We start from the raw sequence: 18527 nt of genomic DNA on the forward strand, positions 1-18527 counted from the left end.
TATATAACGAAGTAATGGCTGCGTCGCGAGCTTCCAACAAGTTTTGATCTGTTTCTTTTCTGTTTGAATCCTAAGTTAAACGGGAAACGTTTTTTCAGTTGGTCCCTTTCCTATTAGATTTATACACGTGTACACAACCAGCTATTAAGCTATACATGAAACCAATTAAAATTTATTAAATGGTAATTAAAGAGTAATAAACGAGTAAAACAAGGTGTTTTTTTAACTATTTACTGTAAATAATAACAATTACCAAGAGTAGAACAATTTCCGTTTCTTTTGGTTGCCTGCTTGTGACTTGGATTGGTTAGTCCTAACAAGATTATATTATTGATCCACATAGCAAAATAGTAATAACAAAATAATAAAAATGTTCTGTTTATGGAATATTCATAAACTAAATTAATGAAATTTTTTTAACCAAAACGAGAATATTTCCGATGATATATAAAAAAAATGTAATTATTTTATTTTTTATTAATTTAATCTATAAGTTAAGTCATATGTCTCGTTCAAACGAATCATATTTCTATTATTAATAATAATTTTCAATAACATAAGTGAATCGCATTATGATTTGAAAATCATAATTTACCATTTTTTTTTTCTTAGTAGGAGTTCAAATTATTTTCCTTTTATGGGGTCAATTTAAATGGTATTAATAATAAATTTTACGGTTTGGATTTTGCTAAATCAATTTTGGGATATTATTTTTTAAGATTACTTTCCTTTTTTTAACTTTTTCTCAAATTATATACTTATATCTCTTTTTACAATATGATAGTCTTGAAATAAAAATATTTAATGTAAAAATATATATATTCGTTTAAAAAAATAGTAAAAATGATAATTTTGTGGGTAATTAAAAAAAGGAAATAATAAATTATTCCATGTGGAGATATTCTTTGCTGGAGATGACTGATGAGATGAAAAAGAAACGTTTTTGGATTTGGCTTTTACTATACTTACACGCATTTCTTATAAATAAAAAATGCAATGGCCTTCGATTGCACATAAAGGGTTTCATTCCTCGAATTTGAAAGCCATGCATTGTTTGAATAAAGTCCAGTTTTATATCCTTTGATTGCTGCAAAAGTTATCTTCTCTTCTTCTTTTTATATTCCCCTTTTTCCATGTTTCTTTTGCTTCCTTCACCAGTCTTGATCTAATGGTCGTAGATTTTTCATATTTAGATACTCTCTGTGCTTTCCTCTGAAATCACGATTGGCCCAATTTCTCATCAGGGCCCAACTCGTGATTTTGGTATGGACGATGTGGTTCTGTAGTTGCGGCCCAATTTCATCAGGTGTGGGTATTTGGTGGGCTTGGAAAGCAACAAATATGCATATTTTTCAAAATAATTTTTATACTATTTTTCATATTAATGCAGTGAAGGGGTCTCTCCAGTGTAACGTTGGGTGGGCTATCCCTCATTTGATAAGCTTGTGATCAGCATTTACTGTAGATAGAGGGTGGGCCCTAAAATGTCGAGTTGGTCAGCAGTATGATAACGAGGCCTTGAAATGGGCCACACCTTTTGAATGGAAAGCGAAGGCTTTAGTTGTCTTTTTCCTTTTTTTTTTTTAAAAAAAATATATAATTATTGTTTTTTATATTTTGATGAAAATGGCTTAGGCCCATTAACTAAATTTTAATTTTGAATTAGCTGTTTGTGTGAATGTGATGTTGGTGGTCAAAAAGGCAAACAAAGTATTAATCATTTGCTTCCCAAAAAAGTTATTAATCAATTCATTAGATTTAGACCCACTACCTGCTTTTGCTAACAATATTATTTTTTTAATTTTCAGAGAAAAAATTTTTAAAAACCTATTACTTATTATTATTTTTTAATTTTCCCCAAAAGGCATAATATATTTCATTAATATAAAATATTTAAATTTCAAAGAGGACAGAATCCCTTGTTTATAGCAATCAAAGTAGGTAAGTATCTGATCAAGCATTGTTTAGTACATTCAATTCATACTTCTAATCAAGATTAGATATTATAGGAAGTTCAAATTACCAAATTTATCAAAGAAAGATCCGTCTTTTGATTTCGTTGTGCGTATCCCAAAGAGATATCCCTAAATCAACAAACTGTGGATTCATTTGACAATGTTTTTCTTTTGTGTGTTTGTTTCCCGTGATTCGCTGCTTCTTGTGGAAGAGTGTGAGGACAGAAGATGGTCCAGTTGAGGTGAACAAAACAAAACAGAACAAAACGAAATGAAAATTCCTCTCTTTTTTTTTTTACATTTTTTTTAATCTGGTCTGGAATTGGAATATTCCTTAATTCACACCAATCTAAAAGAAATTGCAGTCTAAATTTGTCTGTTTCAACACAAAATAGTTAAAAGAAGTTAGATGTTGACAAATCCATGACTCGGGATCAGAGGTAGCTAACGGAAACAAAGAAAAAGCTGTTAACTTTGTCACTTTCCGCGGTTCAAATGCTTGGTTCTGTATAATTAATAAGGTCAAAACTGAAAAGGGGGTAAACGTAAACCGGACGGCATCCACCGAACCGGGAAATTTAAATGCGAAACAGAGGGAAAATCGGTGGGTCTGCGTGTTTGCTTTTTTTTCTTTTTTTTTTTTTTTTCTTTTTCCTTCCTTTTACATGAGTGCGAGAAGGATAGAGAGCGACCTGCATTACAATCATGCACAAACATTGATGCAAAAAACAATCCGACATATAATTTTTAATTTATATTTAGATAATTATATAAAGAAAAGAACAAAATAGGCCCACATCATCCAAATGGAACCAACCCAATGCAATTATGGTCATCAAATCATGACCTTAGCAATTTTTATTTCCACAGTCCCAGTAGCCGCTATATCTGCCGCTTAATTTGTTTCCTCTGTTACTAAATTTAGCTCAGGCTTTAAGTTCTTCTTACTGGGTAATTGGTAATTGCCCATCTGTCATTTTCTCTCTTTTGCCCTTCCTTGAACCTTGCATTCCATTTCAGAGCTGTCGATCTGTGAAATTCTTGGTTCTATTTGTGGAAATTTTTAGTTTATATGATAATATAGTAATTTTGTTATTATTTTCTTTTTCTTTTTTTAAAACAAATTAAGACTTTAAGGGGGATTGTAGTTATTGCGGATTAGGGTCTTGAGGGATCAGCGCATTGGAATTTGGGTTCCTCGGTCTCTCTCCTCTTCTGGGTAAGTGGGGGAGAAGACGAAAGGAAACGTCTTCTATGATGGAGGGTTAGGGTTTTCGATAAATGGTAGTGCTGTTTAGTGGCTTTTTAGTTTTCGAGCGTTTCGATAAGAAATATCTGGTGTCGAGAAATGAGGTGCTTTTTTTGCATTAGTTCATCCCGTAAAGATACTAAGATCGACGTTGAAAATGGCCTTCGATCTACCTCACGCCATTCTTCTGATTCTTCTGGTTTGTCTCTGTTTCTCAATCTGGTTTGTTCTTATCACAGTAGATTTTATACTGTTGGATTTCTTTTTCTTTTAGTTTATTTAGTTTATTTTGGTGAATGCTTGTTGATGTTTTGTTAAACAACATGTGGAATTGTAGGTAGCGGGAAGAGAAAGCCTTATTCTATTGGTAATTCGACATTTTTGAATATAATTCCAGTTCCAGGTCAGTATTTTTTTTAGTTTAAAAATAATAAAGAAATATCATATACTTTGGTGCAGATAATGGCAACAAGGCTGCGGACACCAGTGGAGCTCGCAGTTTCACATTTCGAGAGCTTGCATCGGCCACCAGCAATTTTAGAGAGATAAATTTGGTCGGAGAAGGAGGTTTTGGGAGGGTTTATAAAGGCCGTCTAGAATCAGGGGAGGCAAGTGAATCGAATTATACAATTTGGCCTTCTTATGTTATGAAAAAGATATGTATGGTTTAGTTTGTTTCACAGTTCTAATAATTGCTTCTTTTTCTTTGATGATCAGATTGTTGCAGTGAAACAACTTAATCATGATGGTGTTCAAGGGTTTCAGGAATTTATTGTTGAGGTTCTGATGTTGAGCCTGTTACATCATCCCAATCTTGTCACCTTGATTGGCTATTGCACTGCTGGTGATCAAAGACTACTGGTTTATGAGTACATGCCAATGGGTAGTTTGGAAGATCATCTTTTTGGTAAATTTTTTGAGCAAAGGAATCAATGCTGATATATAGTATTTAATTTCTTGGTAAACTACTTTCTTGGTTTGTTGTTGTCGGAACAATTATTATGCATTGTACAGGTATGACTAATTTTACTCTTAAATGCTTTGATTTGTTTGCCTTCTTTTCAAATATAATCAGTCAGAAGTAGTTGCTCTGTTACGATTTTGTTATTTAGCTGATGAGGTAGTTTCTCTTCAACTTTGTTATTGCTTTTGCCTGTGCATAAATGAATTTAACTTATAAGCACTCTTCTAGGACGTATGATAAGAATAATTTTACCTCACTTTTGATCCGAACATCATAATGCCTAGAATAATTCTTTATTTTGCAACGTTCACATCCCATAATTTCTCTCAGTTGGCGCAATCCCTATTTGCATGGTTAATAAATTTCCATTATTGCTTGTTTATAAGTTGCAGTACGCAGCTTCACAGTTACAGTGGATAATATTTGAAGAGAAATAATTGTTCCTTTTCAAATCTGTGCTGTTAGACAATTATTAGAAGTCATTTTTTAATATTTTTTCTCAGATCTGGAACCTGATAAGGAGCCCTTGAATTGGAGCACTCGAATGAAGATTGCTGTTGGTGCTGCTCGAGGCCTTGAGTACCTACATTGCAAAGCAAATCCTCCTGTCATTTACCGTGACCTGAAATCAGCCAATATCTTGCTAGACATGGATTTCAATCCAAAACTGTCAGATTTTGGACTCGCAAAATTGGGACCTGTTGGTGGAAAGACACATGTTTCTACCAGAGTTATGGGAACATATGGATATTGCGCCCCAGAGTATGCCATGAGTGGCAAATTGACTCTTAAATCTGATATTTATAGCTTAGGTGTTGTTCTCTTGGAGTTAATTACTGGGCGAAAGGCAATTGATCGCTCTAAGAGGCCAGGAGAGCAGAACCTAGTTGCCTGGGTAAGTCAAACATTTATTTTTCTCTAGTTTAGGTTCCTTCATATATGGTTATGCAGAATGATTCTGATTGTTTTAGCATTCACCCACAAATTGCTTTTCTTCTTCTTCAACCAACGCATTGTTAATGGTCAGACATCTTCAGTTTGTAACATGTTAAATGTTAATCCTCCCTTTCTGCCAACACCTCCCCTCCCTTCTCCGGTTTGATGGATATTCGTATTCAAGTTCACCTTGATCATCAAAGAAATAAACTGGTTGGGAGTTTAATTAATTGTAAGACTTCATTTTGTATGCACTTGCTACACTTTCTAACCTACTTTTCCTGTTTAAAATCTCTAATAATTTGTGGACATGTTGAATTGACTGTCCAGATCACGGTAAGCTCTGCCAACGTCTTAAATATTTATATTGTTTGGTGGAGTAATTTGATAACACGGTACAACCATTTTATATATTCTTATTAATCTTGAATAATGCTTAATTGGGGAAGAGTTCATGCAATTTATATACCTTGATATGATCATAGTGTTGCTGTAGTAGATGATCTTTCTTTGTAATTGCTGTTGTAGTCTCGCCCATTTCTAAAGGACCAGAAAAAGTTTTACCAGTTGGTTGATCCCCTATTGCAAGGGCGTTATCCTCGGCGTTGTTTGAACTATGCAGTTGCTATCACAGCAATGTGTCTTCACGAGGAAGCGCATTTTCGCCCTCTTATTGGTGATATAGTTGTTGCCCTCGAATATCTCGCCTCGCAATGCCAGGGCCCAGATTCCAATAGCAGTCGAGTACAAAGTGCCACTCCACCATCTTCCCAGCCAACAGATGGGGAGGCCTATCCTCAAGAACCGATTTCTAGGTGCCCAACAGTTTAAACTTTTATCGGGAAGAAGTTTCTGAAGCCTCTGATTACTGTAAGTCAAACATAATATCACAAGATTATTTTTCCCAGAAAAGGCAAAAGTGTTTTCTCTTATGAAAGCATTTATATTCGAAGTTTACTTGCCAATCAAAAAGTCATGTTCATTTATATACATGTCCATCTCTTGTTATTCTGCCATTATAGAGTAATCAAAAAAACAAAGTTTTGTGTGTTACCCGAAGCACTTTAGGTTTCAACGAAGCAGCAATAATATTATCTGATGAAGATAGTTACTTTTTCTGGTTGGGGCCATGGGAATAAAGAATAGTGCAAAAATATACTTGCCTTATTTCTGTTGCATTTTCAGATGGCTGTTTGTATTTCAGTGAATGATTCTTGATTGAATGGTCTGAACTTCAAGTATAACTTGTGGACATCTTCTTTTTATGTACTTTTCAGGTGTCTCTCCAGGCTTAAAGACGCAAAACCTCTGAAACAGTGCTTGTGAGAATATGTATAAAAATATATGTACATTTATGTATATACAGTTGGGTTTGGAGAAGATGTTTTTCAGTTATAAATCATAATTCATATAGTTAGATTATATGTTTTTCATTGTTATTGTTATTTATATTCTGTTCTTCACCACTTATGAGCTAAAAAAAAAAAGGGCATATGGAGTTATTTGTAGCAGGGCATTCACATAAATCTGCTTCTGCATATTTATTTTGTCCAAATAAGTTCTGTGTTGGGCTATATTTGGATGTGTTTGAACAGATGACTGGGAAACAGACATCTTGACATAATTTTGATATCAAAGTCCAAGTTTGCATCTTTTAATTGTTGAATGGCACTGCATGATCGTTGCGGCTTGAAAATTTAGCCAAAGTTTCAGACTTTATAGTATTGACTACTGTCTGTCCATTACTGGATTTCTTCCTCCGAGGTTGCAAGAAATCCTGTAATTATTTGCATTTTAGTTACACGTGAAGCATATGTCTTGACTTTAGTTCTTTAATTTGGGGTCAATGGATCTATTTTGGAGGTACAAACCCTAATCCAGCTATTATCAACAAAACATGTCATTTCTTGTATTTATTTTTTTTAACAAAAAAAGGAAATTTCATAGTTTCTTCGTAATATTTATGTCATAGAGGAAGATATGTAGTTCAGCGACAGCGAAAAGAAGCTTATTCTTTTGGCCTTAAATCAGATTTGCGTCAAGCACAAGGCTAAGGAATGGGATTTTAATGAACAATTTGTCGTCACTGTCACTGACGTTTTGGTCTTTTCTTTAGATACAGACAATTTGCTATTGAAGTTTGTATCATTGTTATTGTCCGTTTATGCTTAACCCAAGAACAAATTGGTGTTAATATTAATTTATTAAAAACAGGAGTTTTGATATCTCTGATTAGATTTTTTTTTTTTTTTTTCTCAATAAATTGACATAATTATAATTTCAGATGGAACATGTTCATGCATTCTTTCGAATTTGAATCTATTATCAAATTATATATGTATTTATTGTTGGATTATACTTTGTATATCGGTTCATGCATCTAATACACATTGGTTCATGCATCTAATGCACGAAGAAATGATTTTATTATAATTTTCTCTCTTTTTCAGGCACAAAAGCGTATAAATCTAGAAGAAAGAAAAAACTACCGAGCAAAAGTATGAATAAAAAATGAAGTAACATGGAAATGTATGCAAAATTCAAAATCAATGTAAAGTGACCTAACAGCACAAGTATTTTTGAGTATATAATATTAGGGATTTTAACTTTTGCTCATTGTCGTAAAATACTAGAAAATTATATCATAAAATAATTAAAGTAATGGTAATAAAAAAAAAAAAAAAATAGACCAATGAAATATGCAAAACCCTAATTCATGGCTGACTTAATCTTAGAAGATTCATCTAATCTCTTTGGATTTGAGACTTTTTAATTCAATTTAGTCCAACAATTATTAGTAGATAAGGCCTCCCTCACTTCCACCTTCTACCTTTGTATCTTTATTAAAGTACTTTCGTGAGTTTGTCCGGCGCGAATCCAGATTAATGGGTCAGTAGATTTCAAACACCAGATGATAAAATAATATATATATTTTATACTTGTAAGGATTGATTCGTGCGAGAATAACTCAGATTCCTTAAGTAATAAATAAGAGGTTAAGTATCCAATTATTGTGGATAGATAAAATTTTCGCTGAAAACACTTTATGTTATGGTCTTTTATATATATATATATATATATATATATATATGGACGTGTCAGTTTTTATTAAAATATTACTTTTTTTTCATAATTTCATATTATTATTGAGTAAAAATTGTTATTATTTTTTACCTTGTCTTATCTTTTCTTCTTATAAATAAGGTTTTTATTAATGAATTAATTGAATTTAATGGAGATTTTTTGGCCGGCTAGGGAGTTGAATACTTGTGATGTTTGGGAATTGCCACGTCACATAACGCAGCCAAAGTTTCATCATCCGTTTAATCATGTGCATATGCTTAATAACTTTAATTAAGCATATGATTAAATTAATTAATACATTTTAACACAGTTTAATCATAGACAAGGTCTTCAAGACCGAGTACAACCATACAGCTGATATGTTATTATTATAATTATTATCATATAAAAAATAAAATAAAAATTGAATTGTTTTAAATACGTAGGTGTGAAAAATGAGTAGTCATGTTGACTTGCATGTTTGATTTCCCATTAGCTGCCTTTCTATTTCTCTTTTCACAATTGCATACGTACAAAAATGGTACATGTATACGTATAGAAGGTTCTTAAATGGGATTCTAATCCTTCTAATTTATTAATTAATCCTACCTGAAAGTGAAAACAAATACTTCAACTAACCAAAGATTAAATGTACCTATCACACTTAATTTTTTTTACGCATTACAAAATTAAAAAATTAAACATTTTAAAAAACATAATATGCATAGGATAATATAAACGATTATTAACCGACAAGTGTTGAGATGAGTGGTTCGATATTCTTTTCTCTTTAGTGAGATCAAGGATTCGATCCTCATGTCATAGATAGAATAAATATTTACCGGTTAGTGATTCAATTTTGCGTGAAGAAGATTTAGTTACGTGAGAGGAATATTTATCCGTAGTAATCTGCGAAGAAGTTTCTTCTGCAGTTTCTATCAAAGTAGCAGATTGAATTCTATGAAACGTCATAGATAACGAAAGATAGCAAATTAAACGACAATCTGAAAAGAAAAATTTTCGTCAATCAGACCTCAAACTTTAATGTGGACGGTTCGAATTAATATCATAATACGTATCTTTGGGCCCAAATAGCATTGTAGAAATTCTAGAGCAGGAAATTGGTCGGAGCCTAACAGTTTGCTGCTGTTAATGTTAATTTAAAAGTCAAAGAAAATTATAATTATCTCATTTTTTAGTAAAAAATTAAAAAAGGATAATAGACCAATTAATCATCACTTCATTGAAATAAAATTTAGTAAAAACAGGATAAAATTAAAATTAAAAAATTAATAATACTTTCATTTTTTAAAAGTGACATCTAAACAAAAAGTAAAAAATTGGCAGATTTTATCGGTTGATATGCATGATATAGAATTTGGGCTTTCTTTAATTATTGTTTTAAAAAATTACATAGTTCAAATCTTCTCAATCACAATTGATGTCACTAATTTAGTAAATTAAAGAGATGATTACCCTTTATTGTGTAACGCACAGTGCTATTTTGGCCTGTAAAAGCCTTCATGAATTAAAAAGAAGTAATCTCATTTTCAAATTCGAAATTATTTCTATTTATAAGGGTTTTTTTATATAATACTTTTTGGATTTTATAAAGATCAAACATGTTGAAACAAAAAAAGAAAAAAAGGAAGTTTAGTATATTATGTATGCTTATTTAGACAAATTGGTGATGTACTTGAAAAAGGAAAAATAAAAATTTAATTAATTAATAGCATTATCTCTATTAATGACGTGGTCTGCCTCAAAGTCAAGATCTTATTCGTTAAGTATCTTTCTCTTCTCTGTGTTGATTAAATAACAAAAGAACAGGGCAAAGAAGCGTAGCAAAAGGGCAAGAAAAGAGTATAAAAAGAAGTGAAGGAACAAGGCAGCGACGAAATCAAGAAAAGGTCCAACCAACAGCTAGCTAGTTTCTTGGACCTTTCTTATATAGTTCGAGGAAAACCCAGTCTAACTCTAACTCTATTCATCATCTCCTCAGTAATCTTCAAATCCAAACAAAACCAAACTGGTTGATCGAAATGGGAAATTGTTTTGCAACTGTTCCTGTAAATAATCACGCCAGTCCATCCACCACTAATACTTCTATTCCAGGTTTGTTATTATTAAATTTATGTTGTTCTTTCTTTAATGTATATATATTCTTTCTCCATCTCTTTATCATCATATTATATTGTGATTTGATATTTTCTTTGTATGGTGTTGCAGAAACACATGGGAATGATAGCAAACAACATGGAGTAGTTCCTAGTAGAAGCGATCTCAGCAATAAAAATAGCTCAGAATACATTAGCTCTCCTGACGAAAATGGAAGCAACATGACCAGGAGAGTTCCTTCTACTGGAAAGATTATTATGCCAATTCTTAAAATATACACTTTACACGAGTTAAAAAGTGCAACGAGGAACTTCAGACCTGATACTATGTTAGGCGAAGGTGGATTTGGAAGAGTCTTTAAAGGTTGGATTGACGAGAAAACATTCGCGCCGTCCAAAGTCGGAGTTGGCATGGCAGTGGCAGTTAAAAAGTCCAACCCAGATAGCGAGCAAGGTCTTCAGGAATGGCAGGTAATTAGCTAAAATTTTTCATATCCAATTATAATTTTAAGTTCATCAAGGTCAACTTTTATCACCTCTCCCACTAAGCTACAATTCTAACCATCAAATTCTAGTCGAGAGAGAGATCTGTCAAACGACTGAGTAAGCTTAAGCAGCTTGAATGAAACGACACCCGTTGAATATTTCTTTGTTATTTACAGATAGAGCACCCCATTACAAACTATTCATCATTCTGCCTTTGCTTCTTGGTTGCACATTGGCAGTGATCTGTGACCGCAGAATTATAGCACCAATCTGGAAATTCCTAATTAAAAAAAAAATGATAGCACCAATCTGAACTACTACCATGTGCATACACAAACATAATTAATGGGAGAAATAAAAAAGCAGTGTGTACATGAAATTAATTACTAATTAGTCAAAGAATATCATTAATACTATCACTAATCAAGTTTGACACAATTTAAAAAACCCAAAAAAATAAAAGGGTTGATCTGAGTGGGTAAGCGTTGACTTTATAATTATTTGGTTTTCATGATTGCAGTGTGAAGTGAAATTCCTTGGGAAATTTTCACATCCAAATCTTGTGAAGCTATTAGGCTATTGTTGGGAAGATAGGCAATTTCTTCTTGTCTATGAATACATGCCCAAAGGGAGCTTGGAAAACCACCTATTTAGAAGTAAGAACCATATATATATATATATATATGAAATGAAAACCATGAGAAAATAAAATATATAATGACTAATATTCTTGGTTTCACACGCTAAATTGCAGGGAGTGCAGAGCCGCTTTCATGGGAGATTAGACTTAAAATAGCAATTGAAGCAGCTCAAGGTCTTGCTTTCTTGCACACATCGGAAAAAACTGTCATCTACAGGGACTTTAAGACCTCTAACATTTTATTGGATGGGGTAAACTTCTTTTTTTTTTTTTCTTTTTTTTTTTTTTGGTTCTGTTTCTTTTGGCAAAATTTTCATCCATTATTAACCATAATCAAGTCCATCTTTTGTCTCTTCAATTTGATCATTTTCAGAATTACAACGCCAAACTTTCAGACTTCGGGCTAGCCAAATTAGGACCAATAAATGGCAACTCTCATGTTACAACCAGGGTGATGGGCACTTATGGCTATGCAGCCCCTGAATATGTAGCTACTGGTAGATTTTTATTCCTTTTTCTTCCCTAATTTCTGAACTCATCATCTGCCTGAATTGAAAATGATGAGTATTCTGTTATTTTTTTTTACAGGCCATTTGTATGTGAAGAGTGATGTTTATGGATTTGGTGTAGTGCTGCTAGAAATGTTAACAGGGTTAAAAGCACTGGACACGAACCGGCCTAATGGTAAGCACAATTTGGTAGATTGGGCTAAGCCATCACTTTCAGATAAAAGAAAGTTAAAGAGGATCATGGACCCAAGACTTGAACAACAGTACCCATTAAAAGGTGCAATTCATGCAGCTGAACTTATAATAAAATGTCTGGAATCTGAACCAAAAACTAGACCTTCAATGGAAGAAGTTCTGGAAACATTATTAGAGATAAATGAGATTAAAGAAAAGCCTAGGGAAACAAAATCTAAGACCAAGAAACAGGTTAATAAACACCAAGAACATAACAACAAGAATGATTATCATCGCTCTCGAGGTCATTCCAGGCAGGGCGGTGGCAATGGCGCTCCGGTTTATCCTTAGTTAGTTCTGTTTAATATAGATTTATGTTGTTCTTCCTATAAATGTTTCCTCTTGTAATTTTGTGAACCTTAACCTATATATACATTTCTAGTTCCACTCTTCGTTAAATTCTCCGATAAATGTTGGTTGAGTGGTAAGCCAACTCAATCCCGAAAGGCTTTGAATACAATTTCAATCTCCGGACATTTTGCTAGAGGATAAAAACCCGGTCCGGGAATTAAGCCTGCTGATTATACCAAAAAAAAAAAAAAAATTTCTCTTCATCCAACTCTTTGATTGCAGCCCATGAGTGTTTTTCAAGTTTGGGCTGTCATAGGACCAACTCTATAGCCCAAATTTGGAAATTTTGTTCTGAATTAATTAACAAAAAAGAAGAGAAAGAGGAGAATAAAACAAATGATTGTGATCTTTGAGTTTGTGATGATAGAGTGGTCAGCTCCAAGTACCACATAAAGAATGGGAGTTCCCATATTTTGATGGGAGTTTATATAACAGTTTTGAGCAGAGTCAAACCTATCATTGCGAATAATAACGCCATGGCATGCAAGTTATGGGCCATGATTTTGTAGTATTTATGTTTCTTCTCACAGAGACTTCGAAACATCCACCGTTAATTACCAAGTTTTAGGTTAATTCTAACTAGAGGGTTTAGCTAGATCATTAGAGTTATGTTTGGATAAGCACGATTAATTAGTACAAACTCCATGCTTAAACACGTGAGTGCTCAAATAGACTCCCACCCTAGACCTAATTTGATTAAAAAACACTAAAGTAATCAAAAAACAGTAGTTTAGGAACATGATTTCACATGCTGCACGCTTCCCATTTGCGTACCAAGCTTTTTTTAAGAAATTGAAAAGATTGCTCCTTTCATATTATACCTTACTAAGTTAAAAAAAATAAATAAAGAAAGGTCTTGTCTTGATGATCTTCCTCCTTTAATGGTGGGGGTGGCCCTAATTGTGGACCCAAAACCAGTTGGCGCATTCCATTCTAATCATGACAATATGATGAAGAATCTAAAATAGTCTTGATTACTATTAGAGAGACCTAATGGTTTATATATATATATAGCAAGACTGTCACCATTTCTTCACCAGATCAGCAAACTATAAATAATCTCCCAAGACGAGGAGTTGATTATTAGATTCAAACTTTCAAGGGTTATGTGTATAATCTCGATGAAGCAGTAGAGTGTAAAGATTTTTGCCTTCCCTGCAAAGTGTTTTTCCCATGGTTTTATTCTTACAAGTATTTATGCGCTTGCTACCTCAATCCATATCTTTGTTATATTAGTACGATCTTATCACTGTACTGTTAAAAGATGACCTTAGCTGGGGCATCATGAAAGAGAAGGCAGACAGTTGTCTGCACTCGAGTCAAATGTTATTGTCATGATGAAATATATTATTGTAAGAAGTTAAAAATTTTCATTAACTTTGTTTCATTTAAAATGGGAAAAATGATTGAGTTCAACATGATTAAACATGGTTCTCTAAGCAGAAAGACATCCCTTTTAGGCAATGTTTACAATAGAATTCTAATCTCCCAGCAAAAGTCCTGTACTGAGAAATGACTTCTGACATACAAAGCTCGAGATGAACAATGTATTGTAAATGTAAGATCTAAGATTTAAGATTCCTGAAAGCACATGATCCCAGTTCTTGCCTTCTTGGATCTCTAGAAACTTCATTACCCACAATTCGCAGGACCACACTTTCCAAGGCCACCAGAGATAAAATAAGTGATCCCTTTCTTGTTTCAGAAAACAATTACATGGTTTCATTTGCAAAAATGGTTGCATTTACAGGTGAATTTTAAACAACAAGACCATATATAATCTGCAAGAAAAAGACGATGATATCATATATTGTTGCTGGTAATAACTTTAGGTGGTCGCTTGTTGGCTTGTTCCTTTTCAAGTCATTTATGTCTTTTCATAAACATACAATCTCCATGTATAATTGAAGGATCACAACACAAGCTTCGCTTAGTTTCTGGATGTGGATAAGTTGCTGAGGCAATCAATTTGTCCTTATTTTTATTTTCATCAGAAAAATATATAGGTCATTCATTATCTTTTTGCTTGCGATTATGTATTTTTTTATTTTATTTTTATTTTTATTTATTTAGTCATTACTGAGATCATGAATTCATCTAAATAAGTTTTTTTGATTAAAAAAATTATTAATTAAATTATTATAATTAAAGAGTCCAAAATAACAATAATCAAAATTCAAGTACTAAATTGACAATATATTTTGTTTGACATTTTATCATTTTAATTAATATCAGATAGTATTTCTTTTTCCATTTTAATGTAAGTACTTTCAATATCCAAAAATACACAAGCAATGCAAGAGTGCTCTTTGAATGTAAAAACCAAACCAATTGGTAGGGCCAACCTAACTTTTGTTTGTATGGACCCCACTGGGCACAGATGCAAATAGTAAGTATTGAATAAATCTGCCATCCGAAAAAGGAAAACATATTAATTGTATACGGCGTCGTACTGTTACTATGTGACTTGACATTAACCATATCACCTTGTAATTTATGAGTTAAGGTCTCTAACTTATAATTCAATTCAGCTAACGTGTTGTTTTTGAATTCGAAACAACCTAATGTACTTAGCAATTAACTAAGAAATTACTCCATAAATTTTTGTCAAATTTACGATAAGGTCCTTAATTTATGATTTTTGTTAACCTCTTAGTACTTCTTTTATAATGTTTATTAACAATTAATCTCTCTACTTTGACTGAAAGACTAAAGTGTTAAATAAATCATAATTTAGGGATTTCGTAGTTAATTTTTTAAAATAAAAATTTTGATGTGTTAATTTAATTATAACTCAAGATAATTTATTATTTTCCATGCATTAATTCATTGCTATATTGCGATTTTGGATGGCAATATGAACTTTTATTTTGATTTATTATTTCAATTTATAAGTACAGAGATATTTTAATTTAATCAACTGAATACCTCAATTTACTAAAAATATGTATTAGTAATTAAAAAATGTGAAACGTGTTGTTTCAAAAGCTACATTAACTATATATTAAATAATTATTTTGTAATAAAAATTAAAATATATTAAAAATTGTCATTATTAGCCAACAATTATGAAATTGTTATAAAAAATAAAATTTATAAGTGTCAAATAAGGTTAATTTTAAAATTTAACACGTTATAAAAAATTTTTATTAAAATTAAAAAGGGTTAAATTATGGATTCCGTTTGGCACGTGCAAAAGTCGAGTTTAGCAACGGAGATTATATGCTTTTCATCTTGTAAGTTGTAAATCAAAATCAAAAAAGAAAAGCAAAGAAATACTACGATAAAATACAAACATCCATCTGGCAATTTGACTTTGGCAAGGGAAAGCATGTTCTCTTTTTCCTTTCCTTTCCGTTTAACAGTGAATGGAAAGAGAAAGGATCTTTGAATTGCTTTATTATTGTAACTGATTGATAAAGGCCAGAAGAAGAGAAAGAGAGAGTAGCTAGCGGGTGGCAGCTCTGCATGATCGAGGCGTGGCGCCGAGGGCTATGATCACGTCAGACTCGTAGCAATCATGACGGTGGATTGGATGGATTCTTTTTTTTTTTTTTAAAAAAAAAGAAAAGAAAAGTTTTGAGATTGGCGGTCCGGTCCCTCATTTTCTGCCCGCAACCGCAAGTGTGTTGTTGTGTTCCTAATATTGGGCCCCGCATTCTCTACAATCTGTGTGTTTTGGTGGGCCTCCACCATCACTCCTCACTACTCACGCATCATTAATCCCACTCTCTTCCTTCTCCCAAATCCACCTTGGCTGCTATTCATTTTGTTTATTATTATTATTATTATTATTAAATTAACACGTCATTCTCCCTATAAATTCTAAATTACCTCCCAACGTCCAACTATAGCTAATTATAAATAACCATCCAAAACGAATGACTTAATTTACCATTCTCTCCTTCTACGTATATTTTTTAATTCATTTGACTTTTAACTGGCCGAAATAATATTATGGATTTACAATAAAAATTACTTTATCATACTCATTGATTTAACAATAACTCTTATAATATATCTCAAATCTGATCCATTGTGCGTGTAAATGAAAAAACTGATGAAACCATACGTAGTCGACCTCTTTCAATATTTTTATTATAATTATTTATACCCTTCATCCATAAATATAAATCTTCTCATAAATTATAACGAAAAATGCATTAATTTGGCTAAATTATTTCCAATTATTAATATTTTTTTTTATTATATTATATTGTGTCCAAATGAATTGTATGTTCCAAGCAACATAATTTTTTATTTTTTATATTTTAAATAATGGCACAATTGCATTATGAATTACATTTGTACATAATAACACTATAATTGAAGTTCATGCACTTTGTTAGAGTACATATAATATTTTGTAAACAGAAATTCAACCCCAAATTAAAAAATCTATTTATTTATGTAATTTTTGAAAGACAGGTCACAGTTAATCTACTGGCTTGATTATGGAAAGTAATGTGAAATTATGAGTTCGTGTTTCCATATGAGGCCAACCATTGTCGCATCTAACCAAGTCTAGATGAAGTGGGAAACGCAAAATGCTCCCTAATTTTGAATGTGGATTTGATATTCATCCATCCACATCACAATAATACTATATATTTCAATATTGTCACGTCCGACTCTAATCATCAGAAGAATTGTCTGCTTTGGTCACGGGATTGTGTTCCGGCCTAACTCGGCCAACACATACACCCGCCCTCACGGTTTTGTCCCGCATGTGAAATGAAAAACTTCCCAGGAGGTCACCTATCATAAGATTTCCGTTAAACGAGCACGCTTAACCCTGGAGTTCTTCCAACTCTCCAGCCATTCCACTAAAAGACGCCTCTAATGATTAGTTTTTCCCTTTTCAATATATGATTCGATTCATTCATGTGTCCCGCATTCCACTACCCTAACTAGCCTGCCATCCTAAGATCGCTTTGCCGGGTCGGGATGTGACAACTATTCTACCACTTGTATTGGTAACAAATAGAAATCAAGCTATTAACCCGACTAATTTAAAAATTATTATAAAATCACGTGAGTAATTTACATTGTAAATTGAGTAAATGACATATAATAGAAAATGTAAATCAACCAAAATGTCTTAATTTTGTATTAAAAAAAACCGCCATTGTGAGCCTAGATTACTGATTAATTTACTAATTATTTCTAGAGTCCAGATTATTAACATGATAGTGTAGAAGTGTAATCCCATGTTGGATAAATGTGAATTGAGTAAATGCAATATGGTAAGAATTTTGAATATTAAGGATAAGTGAGGAGGATTATACTTACACGTTGCGGCTCATTTGGAAGTTCGACTAAGTTATATAAAAATTGAAACTATAAATTTCACATTTACCTTTTTTATCGATGAAAATAGAATAAATAGGAGGGTAAAATTGTAATTTTCAATTATTTTTAACAACTTTTTTCTTAAATTGGAAAGAAAATGTTGTGAGGTCTAAAATTTATTTTTCATTCATAATTTCTGTCCTGTCGTTACTTTTTAAACAAATAATTTTTTTAAAAAAATTTATTTTCTTTCCCAATTTTCTTGCTTTCGTATTTTCTATCAATCCAAATAGCGACTCGTAATTCCGATTAACCATTAAAAATTGTGCGAGACGTGTCATTTTCACACACCAACTTCACTCAGGTAGAAGCTACCGCAGGTCAATTAGGAGAGAAAGCAAATGAACAGAACAAAGTGCCCTCAATTAGAAGCTACCGCAGGTCAATTAGAAGAGAAAGGAATGAACAGAATAAAGTGCCTATAGTGACAAGTGTGAACATCCAAAGCTTTCCTTTTAGCCACTGCAACATTAGTGCTCTGCGATGCTGTCACCTTCGCTCAGTGACCGTGTCCACACACCCCTAGATTTTTTTTTTCTTTGAAATATTAGAAGATTAATTTTTTTTTTAAATTAATTAATATCTGATCTCGAAATCTCTAATGAAAAATTTTTAAAATATAAATCTTTTTACGTATTATAAAGTGATTTATATATTAGGAAGATGGGAAT

The 18527-nt window shown here is 32.3% G+C and overlaps 2 protein-coding genes across 2 annotated transcripts; both read left to right on the plus strand.

Annotated features, from left to right (window-relative positions):
- The first annotated feature begins 2796 nt into the window (after positions 1–2796).
- Positions 2797–6537, plus strand: LOC105635221 (putative serine/threonine-protein kinase PBL21). Its single transcript, XM_020679785.3, has 7 exons — positions 2797–3403; positions 3542–3571; positions 3664–3812; positions 3922–4111; positions 4672–5063; positions 5633–5974; positions 6382–6537. Exons 1-6 carry the CDS (start codon positions 3304–3306, stop codon positions 5933–5935), a joined length of 1164 nt encoding a protein of 387 aa, XP_020535444.3. The 5' UTR covers positions 2797–3303; the 3' UTR covers positions 5936–5974; positions 6382–6537.
- Positions 6538–9996: 3459 nt separating this feature from the next.
- Positions 9997–12545, plus strand: LOC105635223 (putative serine/threonine-protein kinase PIX13). Its single transcript, XM_012218254.4, has 6 exons — positions 9997–10282; positions 10397–10755; positions 11291–11426; positions 11525–11661; positions 11784–11907; positions 11999–12545. The coding sequence occupies exons 1-6, from the start codon at positions 10210–10212 to the stop codon at positions 12442–12444; spliced, it is 1275 nt and encodes a 424-aa protein (XP_012073644.1). The 5' UTR covers positions 9997–10209; the 3' UTR covers positions 12445–12545.
- Positions 12546–18527: the final 5982 nt, after the last annotated feature.

Source organism: Jatropha curcas, chromosome 9 (assembly GCF_041381405.1).
Source record: "Jatropha curcas cultivar XTBG-Jc1 chromosome 9, XTBG_Jcur_1.0, whole genome shotgun sequence".
Taxonomy (NCBI): domain Eukaryota; kingdom Viridiplantae; phylum Streptophyta; class Magnoliopsida; order Malpighiales; family Euphorbiaceae; genus Jatropha; species Jatropha curcas.